Source organism: Tachypleus tridentatus, chromosome 3 (genome assembly GCF_004210375.1).
Source record: "Tachypleus tridentatus isolate NWPU-2018 chromosome 3, ASM421037v1, whole genome shotgun sequence".
NCBI classification, from domain to species: Eukaryota; Metazoa; Arthropoda; class Merostomata; order Xiphosura; family Limulidae; genus Tachypleus; species Tachypleus tridentatus.
Genome location: NC_134827.1, coordinates 37,404,304 through 37,415,614, shown reverse-complemented (window position 1 = coordinate 37,415,614; position 11,311 = coordinate 37,404,304). Strand labels below are relative to the sequence as shown.

General features: G+C 34.6%; 1 protein-coding gene across 4 annotated transcripts; it reads right to left on the bottom strand.

Moving 5' to 3' along the window:
* Positions 1 to 91: 91 nt before the first annotated feature.
* Positions 92 to 5,743, bottom strand: LOC143246711 (uncharacterized). 4 transcript variants are annotated; one of them, XM_076493797.1, is made up of 4 exons: positions 5,416 to 5,743; positions 5,057 to 5,147; positions 882 to 992; positions 92 to 550 (listed from the first exon to the last, which is right to left on the bottom strand). In XM_076493797.1, the coding sequence occupies exons 3-4, from the start codon at positions 990 to 992 to the stop codon at positions 92 to 94; spliced, it is 570 nt and encodes a 189-aa protein (XP_076349912.1). In that variant the 5' UTR covers positions 5,057 to 5,147; positions 5,416 to 5,743. The 4 variants fall into 4 exon arrangements, with proteins under 4 accessions (XP_076349912.1, XP_076349913.1, XP_076349914.1 ...); XM_076493798.1 differs by having other exon boundaries at positions 5,057 to 5,135; XM_076493799.1 differs by having other exon boundaries at positions 5,645 to 5,717.
* Positions 5,744 to 11,311: the final 5,568 nt, after the last annotated feature.

Sequence of the window (11,311 nt, the reverse complement as noted above, 5' to 3'; positions counted from 1 at the left end):
TATACTGGTTGAATCTCAACTTGATCTCCATTTGGCATCACTGACTTTCCATAATGTTCACAAGTCTCTTGGCTCGTGACCAGATGAGTATTTATACCGCCAGTGGCAGAATATAAAACTTCACCTTTTCTTCCTTCTTCTCCCAGTCTTTCTCAAGAGTTAACCGAGAACAAATCAGACTTGGTTCCATGGTTTCACTACAACCAGGAACTACGGAAAGACCTACACTGGAGCATTCCTCCAAACTATCTAACAAACAACACCCCAAACTGTCATTTCTGGCCATTGTACTGGTGTCTTCTGTTTGGTTTTTCATGTTGAAGTTGTAATTCTCCAAGCTCTCCAAGAAATCCTGGAGTATATCCTTACTGCTACTATATGGAGTGGAGTCTGTACTCAGTTCAGGTAGAGGTGCACTAGTAACAACAAATTCCTGCCTAAATTTGGACTTTGAAGATTTTTTCTTTTTCTGACTATCCATAACTGTGATTTCGGACGCGTGTCGACGAACGAAAGCAGTAGTCAGGTCTGATGGAAACAAGTCATGACACTAGAAACATAAAAATAATTTTATTATTTATAATTAACAATTCAGTTTCACTGGAAATATAATGAATACAGATTGTGTACAAAAAGAAATCAAAGTAAAATCTTTTTAAACCTACAAAATACTTGACACTATAATCACATAATGCTGATGTAATAAAGAAATAAACAGAGAATTATTCATTCTAACATGTCACCAAATGAATAATTATCTAAACTTAATGTAAAAAAAAAAGGATTGATCACTGTAACATGTTATTTGCCTCTCAATTTCTCAAGTATTAAAAAATAACTCACTTTTACATAAAAAATGTATGCGTTGAACTTTTACTTACATTCTTGTTTTCACAGAGGAAGACGGCTTCATCAAAATTTATCTGAAACAGCCGTAGACTACTCTGAATTCCCTTCTCCAAACACACTGAACACAATCTGTTTCGTTCCATCTAGAAATATAAAAAATGCTTTATTATTTAAATTTTATATCAATACATGTGTAGTTAATATACTTAGAACTGTTTGGTTTGTTTTGAATTTCACGTAAAGCTACATGAGGGCTATCTGTGCTAACCGTCCTTAATTTAGCAGTGTATGACTAGAGGGAAGGCAGCTAGTCATCATCACCCTCCGCCAACTCTTGGGCTACTCTTTTACCAATGAACAGTGAGATTGACCGTTACATTATAATGCCCCACAGCTAAAAGGACAAGCATGTTTGGTACAACAGAGACTTAAAACTGTCTAAAATCATAACGTATGCATAACCATTCCTTCTCATCCACAAGTTTCTTCCATACCAAGTTGTGAATCGGTTAAATCCATTGATTTATATACATGTAGCTTCAACTTCTACAAGGATTACATCCAAAGCCAGTAGTAGTGCATTAAGTAACCCATTACCATAATGTTACTAACAAAGTATTACAACAAAGTAAGATTGTAGTGGGAGTGATAATATAACAGTCACTTTCCACAAGAAAAGGGAAACAAGCTTGTTCTTTATCTACATTTATGTTCTCTTCTTTGATTAGGTGATAGAAATCTAAATTTACTTGGATTTCAAATATTTTAAAAATTTATGAAATATGAATTTCCTTTGAGGACTTACTGAGATAAACTTCACAGAGCAGCTCTCAAAATGGTTTTATTGACACTGAGGATTTAGTTTCACTTGTATTTAACTAACTGTTGGCATGTTATCTACACAGTTATATTCACATGCATTCAAGTTTATTTTCAGATTCATAGTTGAAAAAAATAAAGTCCCTAAAATTGTTTTGTAGGAAAGGAAAAGAAAGTTGATGACAAACAGAGCACTCAAATAGAACTTCCTGTACACCTTCCTTACTACACAACAATGGTTCTCAATTTAAATAGAACTTCCTGTACACCTTCCTTACTACACAACAATGGTTCTCAACTCAAATAGAACTTCCTGTACACCTTCCTTACTACACAACAATGGTTCTCAACTCAAATAGAACTTCCTGTACACCTTCCTTACTACACAACAATGGTTCTCAACTCAAATAGAACTTCCTGTACACCTTCCTTACTACACAACAATGGTTCTCAACTCAAATAGAACTTCCTGTACACCTTCCTTACTACACAACAATGGTTCTCAACTCAAATAGAACTTCCTGTACACCTTCCTTACTACACAACAATGGTTCTCAATTTAAATAGAACTTCCTGTACACCTTCCTTACTACACAACAATGGTTCTCAATTTAAATAGAACTTCCTGTACACCTTCCTTACTACACAACAATGGTTCTCAATTTAAATAGAACTTCCTGTACACCTTCCTTACTACACAACAATGGTTCTCAATTTAAATAGAACTTCCTGTACACCTTCCTTACTACACAACAATGGTTCTCAATTTAAATAGAACTTCCTGTACACCTTCCTTACTACACAACAATGGTTCTCAATTTAAATAGAACTTCCTGTACACCTTCCTTACTACACAACAATTGTTCTCAATTTAAATAGAACTTCCTGTACACCTTCCTTACTACACAACAATGGTTCTCAATTTAAATAGAACTTCCTGTACACCTTCCTTACTACACAACAATGGTTCTCAATTTAAATAGAACTTCCTGTACACCTTCCTTACTACACAACAATGGTTCTCAATTTAAATAGAACTTCCTGTACACCTTCCTTACTACACAACAATGGTTCTCAATTTAAATAGAACTTCCTGTACACCTTCCTTACTACACAACAATGGTTCTCAATTTAAATAGAACTTCCTGTACACCTTCCTTACTACACAACAATGGTTCTCAATTTAAATAGAACTTCCTGTACACCTTCCTTACTACACAACAATGGTTCTCAATTTAAATAGAACTTCCTGTACACCTTCCTTACTACACAACAATGGTTCTCAATTTAAATAGAACTTCCTGTACACCTTCCTTACTACACAACAATGGTTCTCAATTTAAATAGAACTTCCTGTACACCTTCCTTACTACACAACAATGGTTCTCAATTTAAATAGAACTTCCTGTACACCTTCCTTACTACACAACAATGGTTCTCAATTTAAATAGAACTTCCTGTACACCTTCCTTACTACACAACAATGGTTCTCAATTTAAATAGAACTTCCTGTACACCTTCCTTACTACACAACAATGGTTCATAATTTAAATAGAACTTCCTGTACACCTTCCTTACTACACAACAATGGTTCTCAATTTAAATAGAACTTCCTGTACACCTTCCTTACTACACAACAATGGTTCTCAATTTAAATAGAACTTCCTGTACACCTTCCTTACTACACAACAATGGTTCTCAATTTAAATAGAACTTCCTGTACACCTTCCTTACTACACAACAATGGTTCTCAATTTAAATAGAACTTCCTGTACACCTTCCTTACTACACAACAATGGTTCTCAATTTAAATAGAACTTCTTGTACACCTTCCTTACCACACAACAATGGTTCTCAATTTAAATAGAACTTCTTGTACACCTTCCTTACCACACAACAATGGTTCTCAATTTAAATAGAACTTCTTGTACACCTTCCTTACCACACAACAATGGTTCTCAATTTTGTTATTTTATCTGTGGACCACTTTGGAGGAGCAAAAGACCTGATGGACCACCTACCAGTCGTACCCCATCCATTTTCACTTGCATGACAAAAAAAACTATTCAAAATAAATGAGGAAATGGTGCTGCTTTTGATGTGACTTGCAGTTCGGACCAAGCTTCGATAACCACTGCTACAGTGTCATAAACTTATTCCTCTACAAATATTCAAGCCATGTTTTACTTTAAGAAACCAAAATAGATACAAAATAATATAAAAAAATAATACTTGACATAACCATCACACTATAACACTAAATGTACTAACAAGAAAACAAAAAACCAGATGTAGTACATAAAGTATCTAAACTCTATCACTGAGTTTAGTTAAGTGTATGTAAACCACAGGTCACATTTTACTGGCACCATCAATGAAACTTGACTTTTACAAAAAAAATCTAGTTTTTTAAGTAATATTTTTGTTAAAAACAAAAGAATAACTCATCATTACTTAACTGAAACTCAGTAATAATCTAATACTACTTTGAACCCCACTACAGGAACTTTCAAAATGCTTGTACATTTCTCTTATCAAAAAAAAACAGAGACACCTTGGCAACTTTAGTAACCAAGACAAAATATAATAATATTATAAAAGAGCTCAAAAGTACTTCCTGTATAAAAATGACATTTGGTATTCTGATACAGAAATAAAAATAATGACTTAGAAGGCACTGCTGATGAATTCCTACAGTCTCCAGTTAAGTGGTCAGTACACAATTCTGGTTTACGTACATCAGAACTTTGAGTTCAACAGCATGCTGGTTAATACAACCTTGTACAAGACTGGTTAGTCTTCATTGGGAGTTACTGTACTACGTGACTACTACAGAAAGAAAGCTGTATGCCTCAAAAAAATTGTATCTGATATTGTGAATGCTATTAGTTTAACTTTACACTTTTGATGGGTATAGAGACATGCATATTGTGGCAGTTAATACATGACCTAGCAGACTAAATAGCCCTGTTGTCAGCTGATCTAGTATTAATTGTTATACACTCAGTTATATCTATATGAAAATATACTACAGAAATGACACTCAAGACTCAATACATTTTATTTAATAAAGACAAGAGTTAATAGAATAATTAAGCATCTCTGACACAGTTCTAATTTGTAAAGAGTTTAGCCTTGGTTATGACAAAATTCAAATCCAGTTTTCCTTGAATCAATATCCATTACATATTGTGGTGTTTGCATGTTCTAACGACCATCTCTTACTTCTTATTGTAATATACGTATTTACATTGTCGTTTACTAAACAACTTTACTCAGAGTGATAATTCTGTAATCTCCACATCTGATAATTAAGATACATTCACCTGAAATTTTGAAGCATTATCTAGGAACATAATAAATAATTCTTCATCCATTGTTTACTAACCTCGAATGTCACCCTCAATCTTGAATCAGCTTTCACGTAACATTTCTTTTGGTTTCACAGTCCGTTGAAACATCTGATCCTATAGTGATACCTGAAGTTATACATTGTATCACAAAGTCAGTGAATTGTTTAGCACTAGTAGCACTTAGGTTCACAATCTGTTATACCATAGAAATTATCATTAAATAATAATACAACGACAAACTCCAAAAGTTAAAAGTAAAGCCATGTAAACCGTACTTCTATTACTAGTATTAGCATACAGTGCTAGGTACTAGCCGACTTATTTAATTACACATAAATTAGAGTGAATCAAAGAATTATATAAACCACACAATTAAATAATATCATTAACAAACCTTCAAGCTTTAGGCTTCAAACATTCAGAACTTCAACAGTTGAAATTCAACTTCACTTTTCAAGAAAAGGTCTTTGTACGTGATTTGCTTGTTTCGCTATCAACGTTACATTCAGTATTCAATCATAATTTTAATTCTCCTAAATCTGAGAAAGATAAAAACAAAACTGGGTGGCACATAATTATAAACAAAAACTTTCTGAATAATTAAAAGCCTAATAAACAATCACCCTAATAAAATTGACTTCAAACACCCTCACACAAACCACGACTCCACCACTCTACCGATTACAACGCCATAACAAAACGTGCGGCTAACGTGTATACTCTCGAACCGTGAGCTTAACAGAAATATTGACATGTAATCGTCAAATCTTGAGAAATAGAAGAAAATATTGAGACATAATACTTTCTTTAATTATTTAATTTATATTATTACCTTACATGGAGTTGTCGACATATTTTCTTTTTTTCTTATGCACTGTCCATCTAAATTATTTTTATATTATCGGGTGTATGTGTATTTTTTTGCGTGTATTTTCTTATACAAAAGCCACATCAGGTTAACTGCTGTGTCTACCAAAGATAATTAATTATATCATCGGATAAGCAGAAAATTATTTGGATGACGGTGAAACGATGTAACCATACAGATAATACTCTGTTTATCCTAGAATAAACATTTTTTTTTAACTATATCAATCCCAAAATCTAATAAATAATAGTTAGCTATGATTTTTTTTCTCATGTAACACGATAATATAAATGAACTTAAAATAATTAAAATAAACACACATTGTTATAGTTCATTTAGCACAAATATCGGCGCAATATTACATTACAATAGCAGCCTGGCATGACCTGGTGGTTAAGGCGCCTGACTCACAACCCTGAAGGTTGTGAGTTCAAATGTCCGTTACACCGAACATACTCGCCCTTTCAGCCACGAGGTCGTTATAATGTACGGTCGGACCTACTATTCATTAGTTAAAAAATAAACCCAAGAGATGGCAATGTATGATATTGACTAACTGCTAGATCAGGGATGACTAACGCAGATAGCCCTCATATAGTTTTCACAAAATTCAAAACAACCAAAGTGCGTTACAAAAGTTATTTATATTTTATACTTAATGCTAGCTACTAAGGCAATTAGTTGCCGTCCCTAATTCTGAACTACTAACTAAATGGGAAACATGCACTCAGTAGCGCTCTGTCATATACCTACCATTCACGCTGAGAGATTGACTGTCACTTTTTTATACTGCACCCACAGCTTATATTGCATAAAATATGCTGTAATATTACATGGATTTGACCCTGGATCGACAGCTGTGCCAAAGGATCAACCCGAATATCGTTGTTGTTTTATACCTTTATCAATATTATTTATGTGTAATGTGAAACTGACATTAAAATGGCATGCTCCACCATCTGAGATGTTCTACATGGTGAAAAAAAATTGAGGCATAGTATGTTTGTAATTAAGCACAAAGCCACACAATGGACTATATTTGTTCTGCCCACCAAGAAAATTGAAACCGGGATTCTACCTTTGTGAGTCCACAGACAAACCGCTGTTCCAGTGGGGTCCGAGTCGAGGCATAATATTTCAAAAAGATTTTGGATTTGTTAACAAGTACAACTACTTTGTAAAAAATATATATATGAAAAATAAAACTCACTTTGAATTCCGCGCAAAGCTGCATGAGGACCATCTACAATCCCACCCAACGCCAAATCTCAGTCTATTATTCTACCAACGAATAGAGGGGTTGACTATAACTTTCTAACTCACACACAGTTGAAATGGCGAGCATTTTTAGTGTGACGGGCCCCCGTTGGTTACGAGCCGAACGACCTAACCAGCCATTCCAGGCTGAAAATTAAATAATCAAATATTTTGTTTTTTCTCGGAGCTTAAAGGTTTCATAAGTGAGACCATGACTCGCCCAAAGAAGTCTTTTAATTATCTTGTTAACTTTACGCAATTTAAATCAATTGTATTGTGACTGGATTATAAACTCAAAAAAATACTTTATTCACAATACAAAATGAAACAGCAAGACATTAATTACATGATTTAAACTGAAATTTATACTTTACTTATTCTCACTCAAACAAATCTATTTCGTAGAACTGCAACAAAATAAAAATACCAGTCATACACACACTAAACACCAAACAATGAATGTAACATTACTTCACAGTAAGACTGCGAATAATGTCATAGTAATAAGATAAAGTACCAATCAGACACGCACTAAACACCAAACAATGAATGTAACATTACTTCACAGTAAGACTGCGAATAATGTCATAGTAATAAGATAAAGTACCAATCAGACACGCACTAAACACCAAACAATGAATGTAACATTACTTCACAGTAAGACTGCGAATAATGTCATAGTAATAAGATAAAGTACCAATCAGACACGCACTAAACACCAAACAATGAATGTAACATTACTTCACAGTAAGACTGCGAATAATGTCATAGTAATAAGATAAAGTACCAATCAGACACGCACTAAACACCAAACAATGAATGTAACATTACTTCACAGTAAGACTGCGAATAATGTCATAGTAATAAGATAAAGTACCAATCAGACACGCACTAAACACCAAACAATGAATGTAACATTACTTCACAGTAAGACTGCGAATAATGTCATAGTAATAAGATAAAGTACCAATCATACACACACTAAACACCAAACAATGAATGTAACATTACTTCACAGTAAGACTGCGAATAATGTCATAGTAATAAGATAAAGTACCAATCATACACACACTAAACACCAAACAATGAATGTAACATTACTTCACAGTAAGACTGCTAACAATGTCATAGTAATAAGATAAAGTACCAATCATACACACACTAAACACCAAACAATGAATGTAACATTACTTCACAGTAAGACTGCTAACAATGTCATAGTAATAAGATAAAGTACCAATCATACACACACTAAACACCAAACAATGAATGTAACATTACTTCACAGTAAGACTGCTAACAATGTCATAGTAATAAGATAAAGTACCAATCAGACACGCACTAACATTCTAAAGTATGATTGTAACATTTAATTACAGTATAACTTGTTAAAGATTTCCTTCGGCCCGTCATAGACAGGTGGGTTAAGGCGTTCCACTCGTAATCTGAGGGTCGCGGGTTCGAATCCCCGTTACACTAAACACACTCGCCCTTTCAGCCATGAGGGGTTATAATATGACGGTCAATCCTACTATTCGTTGGTAAAAGAGTAGCCCAAGTAGCCATGGGTGGTGATGACAAGTTGCTTTCTCTCTAGTCTTACACTACTAAATGAGGGACGGCTAGCGCAGATAGCCCTCGAGTAGCTTTACGCGAAATTCAAAAACAAACAAAAGAATTTTCTAAAAAATCTGTTGAGATAAGCGAAAGGCTTCGTTGGTAGTGACGTGTAGTGAACAACTGTGTGGTCCATATATTCTTACTTGATACCTCTAGTGTGACGCCAATAAGGTTTATCAACATAAGGTTATTACATCTCATAATAATGACTCTATCAAGAACATATTTTCTCCATCTCACTACTTTAAAGGTGAATTTTCAACAAATTTAACAATTGCCTTAGAAACTGTACTTTGGTTCGGTATAATTCCTGTGTGGTTGCCATATTTTTAAACACTTTAGTTTTGGGTAAAAAATGAAACAAAATATGCGGGTCCTCGAACTCAAGTTCCTCTTGCTCGTTTGGCTGTTTCCGTGACGTTTTAAAACTATGACGTAATAGTTGCCAAACACGCTTCGTTGCGCGCCGACCATTTTGTTCCTTTCAATGCTGATGTTTTATGTAAATTTATCGGTGCTTTTTTCGGATTACATACTGTGTGAGACTATTTTTGTCTTGATATTGCTACTTTATGTTTGTTTTATGATAACATGGTTTACTGCGTTGCTTATGTTTGTAAAAACGGTTCGGCATCTGGGAAAAGCTTCTTTTCGTTTCCGTGCAAGGAGAAGGAACCGGCAAGGTGGCGACAGTGGGTGCGGATGGTCAATAGAAAGAACTGGACTCCTTCACACCATGCAAAGCTTTGTCAAGATCACTTTGAACGATCATGTTTTGTGTCGGATCCCTCTTTTTTGGATTCCATGGGTTTCAAGCCAGGCAGGTTGAGACTGAAATAAACCATCGGCAGTAGACAGGATCGTCTCCACCATCTTTCCTCGTGTAGAGCTGAGGACTGATCTCAGCCTGCAACGTACAGGTTCTACCCCTCTAAAGCCATCCCTTGTCATCACGAAAAGAACAAACTTAAAGGTATGTGTGCAGTATAAAGCAATAAACAATAACTAGTATAATATAATAATTTAAAAAGTACAAGTTTTTGAAGAATGTAACTAGACATACACATTTCACATTCATGAGCGTGTTTTGCATTTGTGGCACCTCAAAGTCAGTGAAACCTTGATTTCCTAGTCTAGACAGTGGACAAATCTATCCCAAATAGAGTATATTCCAAGTTTAAAAGCTGGTAGATCATGCTGTAGATGTTTTGTATCATTTTACATGTGGAAAAGTTTGAAGAATACCATTTTTCAAATTTAACGTTTCAAGATAAATTGAAATAAGACTATGTCTTGAATATGTTGAAGTAATCAAGTATGTGTTATGTATTTGAAGAAAAACATTGTAGACTTGTAAACAATCAAATATAAACTCCATAACATATTTCCATAACTCATCATAATAAAATTAATCTTAACACAGTGTTATGATAATGTGATATTAAATGTAAATCTCATAAACCTCATAAAGCATGTTGTTTTAATATATATTCTTATTTCTTCAGTATCGCTCACAGTTCCGCTAACTCTCGCTCGTGGAACTGTCCTCATCACTAGAACTTGTCAGATCTGTGTCAAAAGTAACTGTTCTAGGTTCGTTCAGAGTAGGTTTGAATTGATATGGTGCTACTCAACACTGTTCAGAACACAAAGTCAAAACAGACTCCGCCTCTGTTTCTCCGTATGCACTGGCCATGTTTATTTACATTCAACGCGCTAGCGTTGGCGGTATGTTGGCAACTATTACGTCACAGTACGTTTCTTAGCGGCAAACGTAAAAACTAAAACGTTCGGATTGCCGCTCGAAAAGGGTTCTTTCTGCACCAAATTCTACGTTTCACTTATTAACACATATGTTTTATAAAAAATTCAAATCTGCAAAATTAATCAGTATGAGTAGTTTTTTTGACTGCAAAGTTTTCTTTTTTCTGTAAAATTCACCTTTTAGAACATCAGTATTTTCTCAAAGATTGATTCTTTGAAATAAAATACTAATAAAAAATAAGTCGTGTTTCTGTTACGTCTATATATATAGATAAAGGAGCAGCAGATATTAAGAATAGTTTTTGTTGTTGTTGGATTTCGCACATAGCTACACGAAAGTTATCTACACCAGTAGTCTCTAATTTGAAATAATAGCCCAGAAGGAAGACAAGTACTCAACACCTCCCTCTCGCTACCGTATTTAAACGAAAGGTTTTCCATGGACTTCCACAGATCTCTTCTTCTTAAAAACACAAATAATTTCTAATGTCGCTAAATTTATCCATTTGGACGGACTCTTGACATAAGTCAATCTCTGTCTTCCATTGTATCTCCTTCCTTCAGTCTTTCCAGTTACAATTATATTTTCAATTTCTTATTTCTCATAAAGTGTTATAAAAACTCCAACTGTCTATTTCTGATGTTAGTCAGTTCCTTCCATCTGCAACCTGGTCTTGATAAAATACTTTATGGCCCAGCATGGCCAAGCGCGTAAGGCGTGCGACTCGTAATCCGAGGGTCGCGGGTTCGCGCCCGCGTCGCGCTAAACATGCTCGCCCTC

Coding starts and splice junctions, on each gene's coding strand:
- LOC143246711 (XM_076493797.1), bottom strand. CDS start 992: ATGGAACGAAACAGATTGTGTTCAGTGTGTTTGGAGAAGGGAATTCAG. Junction 551..881: donor TCCTCTGTGAAAACAAGAAT/GTAAGTAAAAGT, acceptor TTATGTTTCTAG/TGTCATGACTTGTTTCCATC.